Here is a 22,129-nt window from a genome sequence, read left to right as displayed (position 1 = left end):
AATGTTATTTTCCATTAAAAAATATAGTTTCTAAGTCTAAAGACAAAAATTGTCATGTGTTATATTAAGTTATTTTATTCACTGATTTCTAAAGATGAAGTTTTTTTTTTTTTTTGGGTGTTTTTCAAGCATAGAATCAATTGTTAATAGATGAAATTTCTTTGGGAAGTTTTTGCTTTTTCCATACTGATGTTAGGGTAAAATGGCAACCTTGGGCAGCCTTACTTGAGAAGAGCTTTCAGTGGATTCTGATTTGCATAAATTTTACTGGTTATATAGTTAAAAAAGCATTTGATCATGGAGGTATTTTGTAAGATTGTACCACTTGGTGGATTTTTTTTTTCTAAACAAAAACAATCTCACCAAGATCCTTGACACCTTATTCGTGATTTTCTTTAATCATTAAAAAAAAATACTAAATTTGCTATAGTTTTCATTTCATTATAAAAGGACATTTTACAATGATAAGTCATTTCAATAATCTTTTTTCATATGATGCATTTATTTCGCAGGCACCGAAGACACTGGGATTATTAAGGATGTTAAGCATCAAGTTTTACAGTCGCCAGGGACAAGAACAGGTAACGCAAATTGGCTTAACTATGGTGGGCTTCTCAAACATTTTTACCTGGAAGTACCTTTAAGGTCAAAGCTGAATGAACCTCGAATTTTTTGTATCTTCATCTGAGTGTATTCATGTACACTATGTGGCTATATGCATTAGTAAGAATTCATAGAGCTGTTGCTGAATATTTGTATATTTTACTGTGTATCAACCTTATCTTAAAAGAAAAATAATTATAGAGGATATACCCAGCCTTCTTGGGGGTCTGGGAATATAGCTCAAGGAATTCTCCTAGAAGCATTATATATATATCTTTGAATTTCGTATTTTATCTTTACAAATCTTGTGAATTTTGTATTGTTGTTCATAATATATCCTTCTTTGGCTTAATATTAAAAAAAATTCTTCCCCAAATCTGAGATTACTGATGCTCCAAGAAGAAATGTGCCTCTTGACCCTGGGTTTTAAGTACCATTGTTTTACTGTCTTGTTACTTAGCTGGAAAAGCATGGATCCATGGCAAGGATGTTAGACAGTTACATCCAGATGAGTATCAGTGATACTCAGGAACTGCCTCTGGGAGGTGGTTACATTTGTTTCTCTGTTTGACTTTCACAAGAGTCTGTACCTACACTGGGGAATCAAATCATACTCTTGTCTTGTAGGGGAATCAAATCATACTCCCGTCTTGGGGGAAAATCAAATAATCTAATCTTTTTCACTGCTTCAATTTCTTTCCTGGTAGAACCTACTGATATGAAAAGTCAAGCCTTCATATCTGCAGATTCTATATCCCTCAAATGCTGTAGTTTCAATCCACAGTTGGTTGAATCAGAGGATGTGGAACCTGCGGATATGGAGGGCTTGACTGTACTGTACTTTTAAATCATTATTTTAGAGAGTACTCCTTCTACTTATTAAAAAAAAAAAGTTAACTATAAAATAGCCTTAGGCAGGTTCTTCAGACATTGCAGGGGAAGGCATTCTTATCATGGGAGATTACAACTCCATGAGTATTACCATCCCTAAAGACCTTCCAGTGGGACAAGATGTGGAGGTAGAAGACAGTAATATTGATGATCCTGACCCTGGGTTGGCTTAGGTTCATGTGTATATTTGTGTTTTAGTTTTTAACAAAAATGTTTAAAAAATTAAAAGCATAAAATAAAATGCAAAAGTTTATAGTACAAGAATGTGAAGAAAGAAAAATTTTTTTATACAGGAGTATGTACAGCCTGTTTGTGTTTTAAGTTAATGTTATCACAGAAGTCAAAAAGGTAAAAAAATACAAAGTTTATAAAGTAAAAAAGTTACAGTAAGAGAAGGCTAATTTATTATTGAAGAAAGAAAGTTTATAAAATGAATGTAGTAGAGCCTAAGTTTACAGTGTTTCTAAAGTCTATAGTAGTGTGCAGTAATGTCCTGTCCTAGGCCTTCCCCTTCACTCGCCACTCGCTCACTCACTCACTCACTCACCCACCCACCCACCCACCCAAAGCAACTTCTAGTTCTGCAAGCTCCATTCATGGTAAATGCCTTGTACAGGCATTTGTTACGTTTTATACCATTTACTGTACCTTTTCTGTTTTTAGATACACAAATACCATTGTGCTCCAGTTGCCCAGAGTATTCAGTAGAGTAGCGTGCTGAGCAGGTTTGTGGCCTAGGAGCAATAGGCTATACCACCCAGCCTAGGTGCGTAGTAGGCTATCCCATCTAGATTTGTGTAACTACACTCTATGTATGATGTTTTCACAATGACGAAATCACCCAGTGACGCATTTTGCAGAACATCTCCCTGTTGTTAAGTGATACATGACTGTACTATAATTTTAGAGCTGAAAGAGCTCATAGGGCTTATCTAATAATTCCTTATTATTGTGAACACTTTGACAAGTATTTTCACAGGATCTCACAGGAAGTTTGCATCACCTACGCTGGCATTATGATGCCTACTTTTTATTGATGAAGAGATTAAGGCCTCAAGAGAAATGTGTGCCTAAACTCACCTATCCAGTTAGTGTCAGAGATGTGTTTGGTCTTCTGTTGGTTTGTCATCCAGTGCTTGTTTTCACCACTTCTAGTTGGTTATTGTCTTAAACCTTTAGTTGGTAATTTGGAAGAAACAGAAACCAAGATGTGTTTCAAAGTAGCTGAGATGATAAATTACTTAATATCTTAGAAAGAATTATCTATTTTACTACTCAAGTTTGGCAGCAATTATTTTTCTCTTAAAATGTGTTCCTCTTAGCCTGGGGTGGTGGCTTACTCCTGTTATCCCAGTTCTTCGGGAGGCTGAGGTGGGAGGATCACTTAAGCCCAGGAGGTCGAGGCTGCAGTGAGTCATGATTGTGCCACTGCACTCCAACTTGGGGGACAGAGTGAGACCCTGTCTCAAAAAAGAAAAAATGTTCCTCTTAACAACTAATATCTTTACAACATGGGCCTGCTTTCCTGTATAACCGTATTATTAATATTTAGTTCATTTAAAAAATTTACTTATGAGACTCTAAAGTAACAACACTGAGATTGTATAGTATTAGAGGTAATATACATAAAATAGCTAAGACAGTGATTGTCGTATTGCAGATACTCAGCAAATAATAATGGTGACTGCTGTTATCTCTGTTAATTTCTTTATATCCTGAATTATAGAATTAATAATTAGTAGTCCACAGGTTCTTTTTGAATTGTGGTTTGTTATACCCAAAACTTACGTGGCTTTAAAAAATAGCTTCTCATTGTCTGGCATATAATATTATTTTTTTGTTTGTTTGTTTTGAGACAGAGTCTCGCTCTGTCACCCAGGCTGGAGTGCAGTGGTGCGATCTCGGCTCACTGCAAACTCCACCTCCTGGGTTCACACCATTCTCCTGCCTAAGCCTCCTGAGTAGCTGGGACTACAGGCGCCTGCCACCACGCCTGGCTAATTTTTTGTATTTTTAGTAGAGACGGGGTTTCACCGTGTTAGCCAGGGTGATCTGGTTCTCCTGACCTCATGATCTGCCGGACTTGGTCTCCCAAAGTGCTGGGATTACACGCGTGAGCCACCACGCCTGGCCAGTATTATCTTTTAGAAGAGTATATTAAAAATAAGAATTATTTATATTATTTTATAAAGGATATTGGCTTGGAATTTTTTATTTTTACTTTTCCAAAAAGCTTTTTTCTTTCCTTCATGCATTTACAGTGTTTTTGTCACAGGTTGTTAATCGGGCTTTTGAGGTTGACTTTGTTTTGATTTGAAGGATAGATTTCTAATTGTGTGTGTGTGTGTGTGTGTTTGTGTCAGACTTCTAAAATATAGTGGGCTAGAATATCTAGTAAACTTCTTGAAGGTGGGGATTTATGTTTGTTTTGTTCATTGCTGACTTCCTACAGTGTAAAACAATGCCTGGCACCTAATATTTAATATTGAATATATAATATTCAATAAATGCTCGTGGAATGTTGGAAGAGCAGCACTTATAAATTTGCCTTTTATTGATCTGAGTTTTTTTCTTTAAGAATATGTAGTACTTTAGAATGTTTTGAATGTATGCACTAGAAAACTTTCTTTTTAATACAGTTTATGTATTTGAAAGTTACAGGAAATGGTAAATCACTCATTTTTAATTGACTATTAAATTAGATGACAGCAATTAATTTCAGTACAAAGGTCTGATGTTTAACATTCTTAAAAACCCTGTCTTGGAAAGGACAGTTAGTTAGGAAGTTTTATTGCAATGTTTGAGAGAAAGTACAACTCATTCTCCAATTATTGTTGCCAGTAGTAGAAAGTGTTAATAGTTTATTTTTGTTTGTTTGAGACAGAATCTTGCTCTGTCGCCCAGGCTGGAGCACAGTGGTGCAATCTTGGCTCACTGCAAGCTCTGCCTCCCGGGTTCACGCCATTCTCCTGCCTCCGCCTCCCGAGTATCTGGGACCACAGGCACCTGCCACCATGCCTGGCTAATTTTTTGTGTTTTTTTGTAGAGACTGGGTTTCACCGTGTTAGCCAGGGTAGTCTCAATCCCCTGACCTTGTCATCCGCCATCCTCAGCCTCCCAAAGTGCTGGGATTACAGGCGTGAACCACCATGCCCAGCCTTTAATAGTATTTTTAATGAAGAAAGAACAAATGGATATTGGAGCTGGTGGAATAGAGTGAATTGCAGCAGATACAAGTGATATTCAGTCTTTGCTATCAAGCTGTATTTCATGACAATTTCTTTGTGTTCATATTTTAACAATTCGTGCAGTTTTCCTTAATAAAAGATGACTGTGCCTTCTCAATCAAAATGTTTTAAAATAGTCTCATTTTCTTTTTAAAATTTTACTTTTTAAAAAAAATTTAACTTATTGTAAGTTCAGGGATACACGTGCGGTTTATTATATAGGTAACCTTGTGTCATGAGAGTTTGTTGTACAGATTATTTCGTCACCCAGATATTAGGCCTAGTCCCATTAGTTGTTTTTCTTCATCCTCTCCGTCCTCCCACCCTCCACCTGCTCATAAGCCTCAGTATGTGTTGTTCTCCTCTGTGTGTCCTTGCGTTCTCGTCATTTAGCTCCTACTTATAAGTGCGAACATGTGGTATTTGGTTGTTCCTGCATTAGTTCCTGCATTAGTTTTCTGAGGATAATGGCCTCCAGCTCCATGTTGCTGCAAAGGACATAATGTTGTTCTTTTTTATGGCTGCATGGTATTCCATGTATGTACCACATTTTCTTTATGCAGTTTATCACTGATGGGCATTTAGGTTTATTCCATGTCTTTGCTATTGTGAATAGTGCTGCAGTGAACATATGTGTGCATATGTCTTTATGACAGAACAATTTATATTCCCCAGTGTATTAGTCCGTTCTCACACCGCTATAAGAACTACCTGAGGCTGGACGCAGTGACTCACGCCTGTAATCCTAGCACTTGGGAGGCTGAGGCAGGCAGATCACTTGAGGTCAGGAGTTTGAGACCAGCCTGGCCAACATGGTGAAACCCCTTTTTTACTAAAAATACAAAAAAATAGCTGAGTGTGGTGGTGCACACTTGTCATTTCACCTACTTGGGAGGCTGCGGTAGGAGGATTGTTTGAACCCAGGAGGCAGAGGTTACGGTGAGCCAAGAATCGCGCCACTGCATTCCAGCCTGGGTGATGGAGCAAGACTATCTCAAAATAAATAAATAAATGAAAAGGAACTACCTGAGACTGGGTAATTTATGAAGAAAAGAGATTTAATTGACTCACAGTTCTGCAGACTTAACAAGAAGCATGCCCGGGAGGCCTCTGGAAACTGACAGTCGTGGCGGAAGGGGAAGAGGAAGGAAACACATCTTTACCGTGGTGGAGCAGGAGAGAGACAGCGTGCAAATGGGGAAGTGCCGCACACTTTCAAACCATCAGGTCTTGTGAGAACTCACTATCATGAGAACACCAAGGGGAAATCTACCCCCATGATTCAGTCACCTCCCATCAGGCTGCTCCTCCAATTTGACATGAGGTTTGGGTGGGGACACAGATCCAAACCATATCACCCAGTAATGGGATTACCGGTTCGAATGGTATTTCTGTTTTTAGGTCTTTGAGGAATTGCCACACTGTGTTCCACAATGGTTGAACTAATTTACGCTCCTACTAGCAGTGTGTAAGCATTTCTTTTTCTCTACAACCTTGCCAGCATCTGTTATTTTTTGAATAGTCCCATTTTAAATGTTTATATGCAGACACTGTGTATATGTATACATATTTTTATTATTGGGACAAACATATATATTTTAATTATCTTTTAAACCTCACAACCCAAAAGGTATAGTATTTTCCAAATTTTATAGATTAGAATCAGATTAGAAAAATTAAGTGAGGTTTTATAGCAAGTGGAACTCTAGCATCTGTGGTAGTTTGATACTATATTGCTGCCATGTTCTTTTGTGGGCCCTCCAGTGGGGAAAGTTGGAATAACTTAGTGGAGAATGGGTGAGCTACTTCCCATTTCTGTGCACCCCTACATGTACTTTATACACTCAGTAAATGTTTTTACCAGTCACCCATTTTGCAGGCAGATTAGTTACAGCAAATCACTGGAGGAAAGGTATACTATATTTAGGGGAAAAAGTTTTAAAATTTTAGTTCCTTTAATAATTTGTTAGAAAAGCTTTTAAAAACATATCTTCTGATAGAGTTGGTTCTTAGTTATTATAGATGACATAGAAGTACACTATAGTAAAATACAAGGAAATGTTTTACTAATTTTTTGTCATTGAAAGTAATTTTATTACCTACTCATGGGTGTTAGTAGGAGCAAATTAAATGTGTGTTCTGTGGCTTTGAGATGCTACAAACATCAATATATTCCATACTTCTTAATGAATAAAATATGAGTATTTTCAGATTTTCAATACCTTTCAGATCCCAAGAATTCCTAAGCTGGCATCTGTAGCCCAGTTCTCCTCTGCACTTCAGATTTGTATACCCTGCTGCTCACTTGACAGCTTCAGTAGGATAGCCTTCAGGCATTTTAAATCAAACATTTCCAAAACAAAACTCTGATAGCTTCTCATTTTTCTTTCCCTAACCATTTCTGCCTTAGACTTGATTGCCTCAGTAATCCATCCTTTTGGCAAAGGGAGATACCTGAAAATTATTGCTGATACCACCCAGTCCTTCATCCCCCCACCTAATCTAATCTAACACCTTTGCTACCAGTATCATCTTCAGAGTGTACTTGGAATCTTTCTACTTCTTTTTTCTTCTATGGCTATCACCATCGTGTAATTTTTCATCTCTCCTAAGTTAGCAGATACTTAATCAGTTCCCCTAGCAACCTTAGTGACTTAAAAAATGTAAATCAGATAAGCTCACTTTCTTGCTTGAAGAAAGCCTTCAGTGACTTTCCATTGAACTAAGAATGATGACAGAATAAAATACTTAACATTATCCAAAAAGACATTACATAAGCTGGCCCATGACTGTCTCTGCAGACTGATCTCATACCACTGGCTCATTCTCTTTTAGTTATGTTGGCCTTATCTCAGCTCATCAAGGGTGCCACGTTTGTTTCTTTGTGGATTCCATTTTTTTTCTATTGGGAATGGTTTTATCTTATTTGTCCTCATTAATTTAATTTCTTCTCCTCTTTGGGCATCAGCTCTATTTTCATATCCTCAGATTCCTCTTATAGTCCTTTAATTTAAATACAGTTCCTATTGTTATTCTCTCTTAGAGCACTCTGTGCTTTTCTTCCATAGTAGTAATCACAGTTTGTAATGCAGATTTATTTGTTAGTTTATTTATTTACCTAATCTGTGATTTCATGGCTCCATGAAGTTAGGGTCACATCTGTTTTACCTAGAAAAGTGCCTGGAATTTCTCGCTCCTTTGCAGAGAGAAATTAAATCAGATTCCTGCTAGCTTCTTTTTGCACCTTCTTCCTCCCTCCCTCTCTCCCTCATTCTTTTCTTCCTTTCCTCCCTCCCTCTTTTCTTGTTTTCCCTTCTCCCTCCCTCTCTCCCATGCTTTCTTCCTTCCTAAGCTTTTACTGTGAAATATAATACAGATATAGGAAATTGCATCAAACAAATGTGTGGTTTAATAAGCAGTTTGGGGACAGCTTTATTGAAATATTCATATGTGGTACAATTTACTCATTTAAAATATACAATTCAGAGTTTTTTAGTATATTCACAGAACTGTGCAATGATTTCAAGAATCAATTTTAAACGTCTTACTGCTCTGGGAAAAAAACCCTGCATCCCTTAACTATCACCTGCAACACTCTGTCTCCCCAAGTTGTAAGCAACCCCTAATCTTTTAGTTTGAATAAATTTGCCTATTCTGGATATTCTATATGAATAGAATTATAAAATATGTGGTCCATTGTGACTGGCTTTTTTCGCTTAGCACGATGCTTTCAAAGTTCACCCATGTTGTTGCGTGTATCAGTAGTTTATTTCTTTTTATTGCTGAATAATAGCCCATTGTGTGTGTGTATGTGTGTGTCTGTACATGTATGTATGTACAGACATGTATGTATGTGTGTATATACACACACACACACACACACACACACACACACACACGGAGTGTTTTCTTTATCCGTTCATCAGTTGGACATTTGGGTTGTTTCTACTTTTTGGCTATTACAAATAATGCTGCTGTGAACATGTGTGTGCAGGTTCTTTTGTGGAAATATCATTGAATTTTTCTTGGAGTGGAATTGCTGGATCTTTTGATAACTTTGTTTAGCCATTTGAGGAGTTGTCAGGCAGTTTTCCAAGGTGGTGGCACCATTTTCTGTTCCTCATGTCAGAGTATGGCATTTCCATTGTCTCCACATCCTTGCCAACACTTGTTATTATCTGTCTTTTATTCTAGTAATCCTAGTAGGTGTGAAGTGCTGCTTGTTTGGCATTGAAAAAGTACATAACCTTATAACCATTATCCAGGGCAGAAACAGGACTCTGCCAGCTGCCTTCTGTGGACTCTGTCACAAACACAGTTCCCACCCTCCCTCCACAAGCAGCCATTATTCTGGCTTAGGTTTATTTGTTTAATGATACTTTTATCATGCAATTGTTCATCTCTAATAATATGGCTTTTTTAAAAAAACTGTGTGTTTTAAGTCTCTTTTTCTCTATCTGCTGGTCCCTCCTCCATATCGTCTTTTTTTCTCTTAAAAATTATTTGTTGAAGAAACTGTTTTTTCATTTTACTCATTGCATCTTTATAGTGGTGTTTTCTTTATTCTTTTGTCCTTTTGTGTCCATGTGTTCTTATACATTAGTAGTTGGATTTAGATCATGCAGATTTTTTGTTTGCTTTTTTAGGCAGAAAACTGTACAGGCGGTAGTGTCTTCTTTTATCAAGAGGATCGTATCTGTTTTTGATGATATTACTATGGGACTTACCCTGTACAAGTGGGTGCAGGCCGGTTAGTTCTGAGAGCTTATAGAGCGCCGATTGCTCCAGAGTCTCTTGTCTCCCACTATTGGAGTGTGCATAACTTCCCCCAGTTTTCATTTATGTGAACAGTACTTATCAAGTGCCTGGTCAGCATTTTGGCAAGAGACTACTCACCATTTTCTGTGCAATGCACTGAGGAAATTGCCTATTGTGAATGCCAAGAGATGTTCCCTGCGTGTTAGGAGAGTTATTGTATTGCTGCCACAGTCTTGTCAGGTCATCTGGGGCATGCTACATGAGTGTCTGGGCTTTGGCTGCCTCCTCAGCAAAATGAAAGAAGAGCGGTGAAAATACAGAATTAAAGTGGAAGATGACAAGTGGAGGCACACATCAGAGATACCTGGGAGTTTTCTCAAGGAACATATGCCTGTGTTTTTCCAGCCTAGATTTCTATTTATCCTAAGTACTGGGAGTGCAGCAGGTGTCCATTTGATCCTGATACCTCCCTTTTTTGGGGAACATCACTATTTGTTGTCTTATTTCAGCTCCTGTATTCCAGCACTTGTATAATGTGGATGGAATTTCTATACTCAGGGAGCACATAAAGTGGTTAGTGAGGCTAGATAAAGTACTACTTAGAAGTTAGAAGAATTAAGTATCAATGTATGCCCCTAATATGAAAGGTCTTACTAAAGTTCAAGTGAAGAGTGCCAAATGAATGAAACATGTTGTTGGAATTTACGATTAAGATGTGTTATTATGGATTCAAGTAGAATCCAATCTTCATACTAACTTCTGTATTTAGAAAGCTGAGTTATATGATAAGTACATTAAATGACTTTACGTACACCCTAATTTTATCATTGGGGTAATCTTATAATGTATAGGTGTTATTTTTATTTCAAAAAGAGAGAAAGTTTCTCTTACTTATGATAGTTAACTAATGTGCCTAAGGTCACATAACTACTAATGGCAGAGCCAAGTTGAATGTTGTTGACCAACATTTCAGCTGTTGAAATGATGATTAAAATAAAAAAGACATTCATAGCTGAGGAATGAGAAAGAAATTTAAGACTTACTTTAACCAAAGTGAAAATTGTGGCTGGGTATGGTGGCTCATGCCTGTAATCCAAGCATTTTGGGAGGCCAAGGTGGGTGGTTCACCTGAGGTCAGGAGTTGACCCAGCTTGGCCAACATAGTAAAACCCCATCTCTACTAAAAATACAAAAATTAGCCCGGTGTGGTGGCAGGTGCCTGTAATCCCAGCTACTTGGGAGACTGAGGCAGGAGAATCCTTGAACCCTCAAGGCAGAGGTTGCAGTGAGCCAAGATTGCACCAGTATACTCCAGTGTGGGCAACAGAGTGACTCTGTCTCCAAAAAAAGAAAAAGAAGAGAAAATTGCAGCCACATATGAATTTTATTGCTTTTACGACTTCTTAATTCAAAGAAGAGAACAAGATTATTACTTACGTGTGCTGAGAAATTTTAATAAAGTATGAAGAATCATGGTTTAAATATTTGAGGTTTGCTTTTTTTTTTTTTTTTTAGCCAGAATCTTGCTGTGTTGCCCAGGCTAAAGTACAATGGTGCGATCTCGGTTCATGGCAACCTCTGCCTCCCAGGTTCAAGCCATTCTCCCACCTCAGACTTCTAAGTAGCTGTGATTACAGACACTTGCCATCATGCCTGGCTAATTTTTGTATTTTTGTAGAGATAGAGTTTCACCATGTTCACCAGGCTGGTCTTGAACTCCTGACCTCAGGTAATCCACCCGCCTTGGCCTCCCAAAATTCTGGGATTACAGGCATGAGCCACTGCGCCTGGCCAAGGTTTACTTTTATTGTGATATATAGTTACTTGAAAAGTCATATGTTTGCATTTGCAAGGCACAAACTCTGGTATTCTCTTCCTTGCCCTCTGTATTAGTCTATTTTCACACTGCTATAAAGAACTACCTGAGACTGGGTAATTTATAAAGAAAAGAAGTTTAATTGACTCACAGTTCCACATGGCTAGGGAGACCTCAGGAAATTTACAATCATGGTGGAAGATGAAGGGGAAACAAAGCATGTCTCAATGACAGTAGGAAAGAGACAGAATGAGGGCGGAACGGCCGCACACTTTTAAACCATCAGATCTCATGGGAACTCACTAGCATGAGAACAGCATGGGGAAAATCTGTCCCCATGACCTAGTCACCTCCCACTAGGCCCCTCCCCTGATATGTGGGGATTATAATAATTCAAAATGAGATTTGGCTGGGGATACAGAGCCAAACCATATTACTTATCAACAGACACTCGGACTCCCAAATACCACAGACTCTGTTCATAGAATTTAGCGTGGATTTTCTAACTGTGGCTTGAGATTTTGGTCCACAGTTACTGTTGGGATGATGAATTATTCCCTGGGCCAGAACCCCCCTGCATGTTATATAGGAATTCAGAAATGTTTCTATGGACTGGGTGCAGTGGCTTATACCTGTAATCTCAGCACTTTGGGAGTCAGAGGCAGGCAGATCACTTGAGGTCAGGAGTTTGAGACCAGCATGGGCAACATGACAAAACCCCTTCTCTACAAAAAGTACAAAAGTTAGCCAGGCATGGTGGTGCATGCCTGTAGTCCTGGCTACTCAGAAGGCTGAAGTGGGAGGATCACTTGAGCCTGGGAGGCGGAGGTTGCAGTGAGCCAAGATCATGCCAGTGCACTACAGCCTGGGTGACAAAGCCAGACCCTGTCTCAGAAATCAATAAATAAACGTTTCTACAAATAAAGAGCAGAGTTTTATTTCAGAAGGAAAACACTGTATTTCCAACATAACCTAAGTGTCTTGAGCATCTTGAGCGGCTACAATCCAATTACTACTAGTAACTCTATCATCGTACTATGCATACACATGAACGTTCAATAGATAACTTGGGACTTCAAAGAAATGTATACTTGATGTGTATTTATAAGCAAAATAATGACGGGGATTTGCTTTAAAATCCTCTGGCATGGTGATTGGGGTAGGATAAAGGAAACATGCCTGAAACATGTCCATATTTGTTGAAGCAGGTTGGGTATGTGGATATTTATTATACTGTAATTTCTACTTTTGTGTGTAAGTGAAAATTTCTACAATAAGGTAGTTCAAGAAAGAAATACTACATTTTCGGTGTAGATATCATGGCATCTAATGAAAATAAGGGGATCGGGGCCGGGCGCGGTGGCTCAAGCCTGTAATCCCAGCACTTTGGGAGGCCGAGACGGGCGGATCACGAGGTCAGGAGATCAAGACCATCCTGGCTAACACGGTGAAACCCCATCTCTACTAAAAAATACAAAAAAAAACTAGCTGGACGAGGTGGCGGGCGCCTGTAGTCCCAGCTACTCGGGAGGCTGAGGCACGAGAATGGCGTAAACCTGGGAGGCGGAGCTTGCAGTGAGCTGAGATCCGGCCACTGCACTCCAGCCCGGGCGACAGAGCCAGACTCCCTCTCAAAAAAAAAAAAAAAAAAAAAAAAAAAGAAAGAAAATAAGGGGATCAAGTATCCACCATATGAAAGCAAGTGAGAGCATTCTAGTTAATACAATTTATTGTTTAAATGTGTGGAAAGAAAGAAGCGAGTGTAGAGGAGGAACAGTAGCTTTTCTCTTTCCTTTCTTAGATTCATAGATGAAGCTCCTACCACAAAACACAGATTAGCAAGAGAAACATACTGATAGATTTCATGTAAACTTTATGTGACATGGGAGCTTTCATAAGGAAATGAAGATTCAAAGAAATGGATAAACCTGTGTATTTTTCTTTTCTTTTCTTTTTTTTTTTTTGAGATGGAGTCTTGCTCTGTCGCCCAGGCTGGAGTGCAGTGGGGCAATCTCAGCTCACTGTAAGCTCCGCCTCCCAGGTTCACGTCATTCTCCTGCCTCAGCCTCCCGAGTTGGTGGGACGACAGGCGCCCGCCGCCACACCTGGCTAATTTTTTGTGTTTTAAGTACAGATGGGGTTTCACCGTGTTAGCCAGGATGGTCTCGATCTCCTGACCTCGTGATCTGCCTGCCTTGGCCTCCCAAAGTGTTGGGATTACAGGTGTGAGCCACTGTGCCTGGCCGACCTGTGTATTTTTAATGCTAGCTTTGAAGAAGAAAAATGGATAGTTGTGGACGTATGGTTGGATAAGCATGATTTAATGGCAGTAAATTGGGAGGAACTTAGCAAGGCCTGTTTGTTCACATTCTCCCTGTGACTCTCTTCGGAGATAAGGATGTTCTTTTCTGCCAGGTTTGGGGAGGGCACCTCCGGAATGAGGATCATGACTTGCTTTTGGCAAAAGGTCAGAAAATTCTTCCTGGATTGTATGACCTGCTTCATGGAGGAAGGGTGGGAGGAAGGTGAGAATGACCTTCCTGCCTCTGATGTTTTCTCAGATGCCAACATGACATATTCTGTATTTTGGGGTAGCGTGTCCTGAACCCCATCAAGAGGGAAGAAGCTTTTTAAAAATTAAAAAAACTACATATTTATTCAGTGCTTTCCTGGTCATATTGTTATTGTGAAGTTATTCAGTATACTTTTGTTGTAGTTAAAGAGATTGATAAACTTTTTTCTTGCTTTCAGAGCACTTTCAGTGGAGTCGTATAATGGAACATTTATAATACCTGGGAATTACCATACAGATCACACATGACTGATTATTCAAGTGATCAAAAGAATAAATTATACTTGACCATAATTTCTGCTGAGGGGCCTGCTTGTGACTACTAGAAACTAGGCCAGGGTCCAGGTGAGGACCATAGTCCTGGCTCATGGAAGTGCCCTGACTGGGATTGAAAACATCCGCATTCTAGTTTGGAGTTTGCCCTGCACCCTTGAGTGATCGTGGACAAGTATCTTTGCCTTCAGGACTTTAATCTCTTCCTTTGTGAAATCTGAAAGATGGGCAGAGTTCTTTTGGCTGGTAAAAATCTGTGCTTCTGAGGCCTCCTTATACAAAACCATGGAGCTTATTGACTTTAAATTTGAGGAGGGAGGACGTCAGGCCCTTTGTCTTGTACTCCTTTCCCTGATCCCATCTCAGAGGAAGGGATGTGGTAGATTTAAAATTTTGCTTTGAAGTAGTTTTGCTTTTATTACTTCTCCTTTTTCAAGCATTTGTATTTCAATCTTACATTTAATTGTGGGATTCTGGGATTAACCTGTTATATCTAGTTAAAGTAATTTTAGTGTTTAGTAAAGTGATTAGAGGATGCTGATCTTTTCATCTATGTACTCATTCAACAATGTTCCTGACCTCTTGAAATTGTTCTGTTTTTGATGGCTAAAGCACCTTAGTCATTTGAGACTTGAGGACTTAAATGTCTACAGAGGGCAGGCTGATAATATAATTTAGTGAATTGGATCAAGTGTAATAATTTTGATTTTCAGTATAATCGTGTTTCATTTTCAGTTATATAGCTAGTATTTGACCCGAGTACTGGAGCAGTAATAGCGAACTGTGCAGGCATTGACTAACTAGAAAGTTTATGACTCTTCTAAGGGGTCATCTGCTACCAAATTCTATTGTCATCTGGGGATGTGGGCTGTGTGTTGCCAGATTTCCTAAATGTTCAGAAGAGATATGGTTGTGGGTTGCTGTTTTCTGGTCTCTGTTTTATTCTTTGTGGGCAGGCTCCCTTGGACCCTGTTCTTAATAAATGCCTGAATGGGAAATAGCTGTCCAATTAGTGTTTGTTCAAGTCTTCTGAGTGTATTGTAGGTGGGTGGCAGGTGATGTCTCTGCTCATATAACTTCTGTTCATGTGGTTTGTGGCATCTGAGAAAGGAAAAGACAGGTTATTTGGACAAGAAGGACTGAAAGGATAACTCTTTCTCTGTGTGCCTTTTGGTTGACTATGTGAAATCAGTTATTACAAAATTTTTCTGTCCTGTAGTAACAATTAGATTCCTTAAACTGGATAATTTAGCAGCAAATTTGGAAAATCGTAAACATTCATAGCATTTCTTAAATGAAGGACCGTTTTCTTCCTCTTTATCTTCTTCTGTTTCCATCGTTCTTGCACTCTTTCTCTAGCTCTCTTCTACTCCTTTCCTTCTTTTCCACAGCATGAATTTTTGGCCTATTTATGATATATAGCATACTTCAGGCACTGTGTAGATATAGAATCTTGTAAAGATCTGGGCCCAAAATTTAAGGAATTGACAATCTAGTCAAGACCAACCTTAGAAGGTGTTGAGAAGTCATGGTGATTGATGTGTGAAGAAATATATTTATAATGCTTACATATTTGGGTTTTGGGTTATGTATAAATTATAACTCTGAAGTAGATAACAAACTCCTTAAAGTCAGGAGTTCTTTTTCTCTATGCTGAAGTGCATTTATAATGATACGAAGCTGGCGGAACTCTTAGTTACTAAAGATCATTTATAACTTGGCACCTCTAAAGAGTGTCATTTAATTCTGAGTTATTTCTATTTGACCATAATTTCTTTGCCCTGACCTTATGATTCTTGTTTAGGACGGAATTTTTAAGATGAGCCTTTCTCCGGACGGGATGCTCCTGGCAGCCATTCACTTCTCAGGGAAACTGAGCATCTGGGCGATTCCATCTCTGAAGCAACAGGGGGAATGGAGTCAAAATGAGCAGGTACGTCTCTTGGTTATGATTATTATTAGAAGACTCTCTTAAGGGTGAGTGTTGACAATGCTAATTTTATTTTATTGATAGCACACAGCTATTTATTCTCATCATTCCAAAGCTATTCTATCCTTTAAATTATGATATCATTACAGTGGGATAAATTAAAAATAGATTAATACTGTGGACTGATTTTAAATTGTAGTGCAGTACACTGTGTATACAGAGTGTAATCTGTAAAAGAGTTTGTTAAACTCTTCATTTTTTTCCCACTTTGTCATTCTAAAAGTACAGAATCGAGATGTTAACATTTCAGCAAAAGTTAATATGATCACGGATTTGGAGGGTCAAATCCTAAAAGGGTTACAGTTCTTTTCAAATCTTGCACCACTAATTATTTGGGGCCTACTTGAAGGGAGTTACCTTCTCTTCACTGGGTAGCTAAGATATAGAGAAGGATGGAACTCTTTGTTAGTGTCCTGGAATGATAGGTTTTAAGGATTAGATGATTTTGTTATGTAGTGACAGATAGAGTGACACTAGTTAGTGGCATTGATTATAATTTAAATTCACAAGGGGAAAGAAAGGTCTGCTTATATAAAGCCATGTATTATGATAGAGTAAAGGTTTAAAGAAATTCCTCAACTGGAAATAGATGTATTATAAATCTTTTACTCTCTGATTCATTTACATTTTACCATTTTAAGGATTAATTTTCCTTCTCTCACTCCCTCACTCTGTTTTCCTCTAGGCATATCCAGCTTTTGGTGGGTGGTTTTGAGATTTTCACATTAGAGCCTATTTCCTGAATGACCTGAATGGATCAATGTCATAATTAAGAGGATTATTAATAGGGAATTTTTTTCAGAATGACAGAGGAAAAGAGAAAGTGGCTATTTTCTTACTCGATTCACAGATTTAAATTTGTTTTAGCTATTCTTATTTTTTTGTCTTATACACAGCTTTAGGAAGATATTTTCTCCCTGGTTTCCATTTAACTTCAAGTTAATATTGTCTCCACATGTTTACTATTCTTTCTCCCTTATTGGATCTAGATTTGTCCTCAGTGGCAGAAGTACTCCTCAGCTTGCAACCTTGGTGGCTAAATAAAAGGGACAGTCTTTCTCTCTGCTCTGAAATTATGCTAAATTGACTCATTTCTTCTTTCTAGAGGTGAAGTGATGAACTCTCAAAACTGTGTAACGTATTTCGCTGGGGATGTCAGGCAGCAGAACTTCCACTTGGCTGTTCAAGAACTGACTGAGGATGGGAGTGTAGGCTAATTTATAGGGCATATATTTCATATCACTTACATAGTTGATCCTAGAGCAACATGGGTTTGAACTGCATGGGTCCACTTGTACATAGATTTTGTTCAAGCAAACACTGATCAAAAATAGTCTTTGCAGAATGTCACATCTGTGGATAGGGCAGGTGACTTTATGTATCGGTGGGTCCAGCAGGGTCTTCTGGGGAGCTTGAGTGCGTGTAGATTTTGATATACCTGGAACCCTGCATATACTGAGGGATGACTGTACTTGATGCACAATACACGAGTGTGTTTCATATCTTTATTCAAAATAAAGCATTATTCATATCATTGATCCAAAAGATACTTTGTATTTTTCATAGTTATCAATACATGGTGATAAAGTATTCAGCTGTTTTCGTTTGAGAGGAGCCTGATGTTCTCACTGTATTTGGGAAATTTTAGATTTGGGCAACATTTTTCTAAATGGTGAAAACTGAATAATAAAGGCATTTCCCCCCCTGACTTTCTGTTTTTTAAAATTACTTTTATTCACCTAGTAGAAATATTTGTCAGTTTCTGAAGCACTCTTAATATTTCATCTTCTGTGTATCCTAGTATGTTATACATCCAGTGTAAGGGCTATTCTCAGCAAAATCGGTTTGTATGCTCTTTTGTTTACTAAATATCTGGAGACCTTTTTTTTTTTTGTCCTGCAAAGATAAATTGCATCTTTTTTTGTGGCCTTTATTGGAATATGCTCAACTTTTTGACTGGTTAGCATTTTTTTTGGTCATTAGTTGCCAGTCAATGCTATAATAATGCATTACTCTTTACTCATTAATATTATTCATTGATTAGATTTTTAGAGTGGTTCTATTAAAAAAAGTAAAAGTTGTTTAAAAACCTTAAAACCAGAGAATGAATAAGTGTAAATATTTCAGTAGTTTGAAATATGCAATCAGAAAAGTAATGGGACGGGAAAGGGAGGGACCTCAGAAATTGAAAAAATGTGTTCATAGTGGGAAGAGAGGCACTCAGGCTGGAAGTTGTCATGCCTTAGCAAAAGTGTTTTGAACAAATACCCTGAGAGTCTGGAAGAGTAATTCGTGAGGAATTTTGTAGCTTGGTTGTTGAGCATCCATTTTGTGGATGTGACTTTGATTCCATGTTCCTGAAACAGTCCTCAGATAGAACTTTTGACTTTTAAATTGATCTGTCAATCAGAGGAGCTATGCAACTTGATTCTCAGGCTAGTTGTTTATCTTTTTATAAATGTACACATTTTTAGGATTATATGTCAGTTTCTTCTGATGTGAGTGATATGAATTATTTCCCTTGAATGCCTGAGTAAACTGGAAAAAATAGATTTTGAGGCTCACAAAACTGAAAACTGTGAACATGATTGGCGTTACCGAGGACGTTGTACAGATCGTGGTGTCCTTTGCTGAGGGAGCAGTGGCTTAGCTATAGTTACTGACCCTGATCCTACAGACTACCATTCCCATTGTGGCTCTGTACCTTTCCCGGTTCAGAGTTTATCACAGCACAGGCCGGGGTCAGCCACCTCTCCCTTTCCTGCTGCTGTTCAGCATATGGGAGACTAGCTGAACAGGGCGGGCTCTGCCCTCTGAGACCCTAGCCAGTTTTAGCCTCAAAGGAAATTTTGGTCCAAAGTAGGGAACATGGAAGGCATTTAATTTTATTTCTTTTTTTTCCTTTAAAATCCTGAGGCTGTGATGAGAATGAAAACTCCTCTGTGAACCTGTCATCTTCTCCAGTCTGATCAGCATGCTGCTTTGCTCTGCTTCCTAGATCCTCCTGTCCCTGCTCTCTACTTTCATGTAACCATTTCTGCTGTACTTTGTAAAACTTCATTCCGTTGTAAACACGCCTGTGAGGCTTCAGCCTCTTCACAGAAGCTCTGGTTTCTTTCTGTATGCTAATTGTAGACTTGTATAGCTTAATAGGAAGAAGGTACAGAAGTACGAGCATCTTTTAGCTTTTACAAAATTTACTCTAACTACATTTATTATTTATTGAGCACTTTGTCCTATGGTTGTGCAGCAGGTAAACAATAGAGCTGAGATTTGATTTTATACCTCTGTGACGCTGATGCATATGTTCTTTCCATGACCGTGTGGGAAAGAAATACATAAAAAAACCCAAAAAGATAAGAGGAAGAATACTTATTTATTAGGCTAGTGAATGCCAGAGTGTACTACACGCATTTTTTCCCACAATATTTGTAAAAAGTTAGGAGGACTATAATCACTCTTTATAATTATTAATTTTTTACATTGATTCTTTTTATTTGATGATCTTTAAAAACACAGAGACAAATCCTTTTTCTCAGTGGTTGTGATACAGATTCCTTCAGCTCTCTCAGATATGCTTAGCTCTTGAGCTAGTTAGTGTGTACCAGATACCAGAATAAATAACTGAGCAAGCCTCTCATTGGTAAACCCTTAGCTTTCTAATAGATATCTAGAGTACTCATGATGTAGTGAGGTCTGGGGTGAAGATGGTGGTAACTGTTTGTCAAGCAAGAAGAGTCTGAACAACCATAGTTTCTTTGAGTCTTTCACCTGTATCCTGGGAATTAATCACTTGGATGTTTTAGATTTGAATTTTAGCATATAAATTACTAAAATCTAGTGTATTATAATAAGTATAATAAAGCCTATATGTAACAGGACTGTACAGTAGAGTAGGTTGTTCCTATTTACATAATAACATAATGGTGAAATAAAGTTCAAGTATTTATTGACTCTACTGAGAATTAGAGTAGAGAATACAGTGTCATAGTCCCTGCTCTTAAGATATTCACAGGCTTCCAAGGGAAATTATGAACAAATGATTAAAATGACAGGTTAATATTTTGAGAAGATAAGCTCAGGAAAGGCATGTGGTCAGCTGACAGTGCTGGAGAGAAGAATTATTGAAAATAAATAGTATTTGTATAGGAAGGCTTGATTATTTACAGAGCATAGTTTTCATTTGTCTCACAACAACCCTATTAACCCATGTATGCTGGAGGTTGCAATTTTTTGTGTGTGTGAGAAGTCAGACCTTGGCCATGAACTTGAGCAGTAGGATATAAATAACTCCCACAAGTTTAGCATTCCAATAATGGAACACTAGGCATAAATGGGTTAAGTGAAATGTTTTTAATACCATTTTTTATAGATGGGAATGGTGCTAAAAGAGGTTAACTTGAGATCACTAAATGTTAGAGTCAAGATTCCATTTTGATTCAAGTCTCCTGACTTCATAGGTTAAGCCTTTTTTTCCAGAATATCTACTTACAGTGCTTACGTTTAGAAGTATTGACTTTTATCTGGGTAAATCAGAGACTAGCATATGATATTAATGGTAAGCAAGGGAGATATATCAGCTTGAAGTTTATATGAATAACATCCCCTGGAGTCATGCAGTTGATTATGTAGAGATCCTAGAATTGTGCAAGTAGTAATAACTGAGAGGTGTAATATAGTTGTTTACCAAATATGTAAGTGTCTGCATGTACTCATCACTGGAATCCTTTAAAGAGAAATCTCAAGCTTTGAAAAATACTGAGACAGCTACTCTTTTTTCATTTCTCTAGTAATGATCAAGTGAGCTTGGATCAGCCAGGTAGGGCAGAGTTTTGCCTCTCTTTATGGCTGCTCTAGTAAGTAAGTAGACAAACCAATTAGTTTCAAATCGATGATATGGTAATATATAAAATAGTCAGCTTTTAAATGTTGCCTGAGAAGGAACTAATGTTGCTGCTACCCTGCACAGCCTTAACCCTCTTTACCAAAATTGTGAATTCAACTCATCTGGGGCTTTCTTCATGCAATTTGCTGCTTTATTAGTTTTTATAATATGCTTTGTGTGATGGAGTATTTTCTCTGTAAAACCTAATGATTAAAGATAGTTGTGGAAGTGCCTATTCTGATTTACTAATATCCAGTTTTGAGTTGATTAAATACTTTGGCTTTCACTGTCAATATGAAAATCCATCTGGCTAGAAATCTGTGAGTATTAAATTTTGTTCATGTCTGGAATATAGTAAAATTGCTTAAGTGATTTTCATTTCAAACATTTCCCATATGTTATGTTTATATCTTTACATCTCATTTTCGGCCTTAATTTTTCTCTCAAGAAGTTTTATTATTTGCCTATTTGTACTTCTTTAGGCCTAGAAATGGAATACAAACTTACGTCTTCATTTTCATTTTCACACATAGTAGGTGTTGGACTAACCTTAAGTAGATCAATGAAGAGTAAGTGGGAAGATGGCAGTTGATGTGATGAATCTTGATATAATCCACAGCTGTTTTCACAATTTCACCAGACTCTGAGTTCTTTGAGAACTTAGGCTTAACATAATAAATAATAATAAATATTTGTGGAATGAGTAAGCCTTTGAAAGGTTGTTGTGGAAAGTCAGGGACCCTGAACGGAGGGACCGGCTGAAGCCGCAGCAGAAGAACATAAATTGTGAAGATTTCATGGACATTTATTAGTTCCCCAAATTAATACTTTTATAATTTCCTACACCTGTCTTTACTTCAGTCTCTGAATATAAATTGTGACGATTTCATGGACACTTATCACTTCCCCAATCAATACTCTTGTGATTTCCTGTACCTGTCTTTACTTTAATCTCTTAATCCCATCATCTTCATAAGCTGGGGAGGATGAATGTTGCCTCAGGACCCTGTGATGATTGTGTTAACTGCACAAATTGTTTGTAGAGCATGTGTGCTTGAACAATATGAAATCTGGGCACCTTGAAAAAAGGAACAGGATAACAGCAATGTTCAGG

The 22,129-nt window shown here is 37.9% G+C and overlaps 1 protein-coding gene across 2 annotated transcripts in view; it reads left to right on the top strand.

The window, feature by feature from the left end:
* The window catches only part of NBAS (neuroblastoma amplified sequence), a 375,829-nt gene that overhangs the window by 56,684 nt on the left and 297,016 nt on the right, over positions 1 to 22,129 (top strand). For both annotated transcript variants that reach the window (XR_003115238.1, XM_025353552.1), the window contains exons 11-12: positions 513 to 581; positions 15,945 to 16,073. Coding sequence is in view for 1 of the 2 variants with exons in the window: in XM_025353552.1 (XP_025209337.1) it covers positions 513 to 581; positions 15,945 to 16,073 (198 nt within the window). In the remaining variant the exon portion in view is untranslated. The remainder of the gene's footprint in view (positions 1 to 512; positions 582 to 15,944; positions 16,074 to 22,129) is intronic.

The sequence above is a fragment of the Theropithecus gelada genome, chromosome 13 (assembly GCF_003255815.1).
Source record: "Theropithecus gelada isolate Dixy chromosome 13, Tgel_1.0, whole genome shotgun sequence".
NCBI lineage: Eukaryota > Metazoa > Chordata > Mammalia > Primates > Cercopithecidae > Theropithecus > Theropithecus gelada.
The sequence above is the reverse complement of the archived record's forward strand: the minus strand, read 5'-3'. Positions and strand labels throughout refer to the sequence as shown.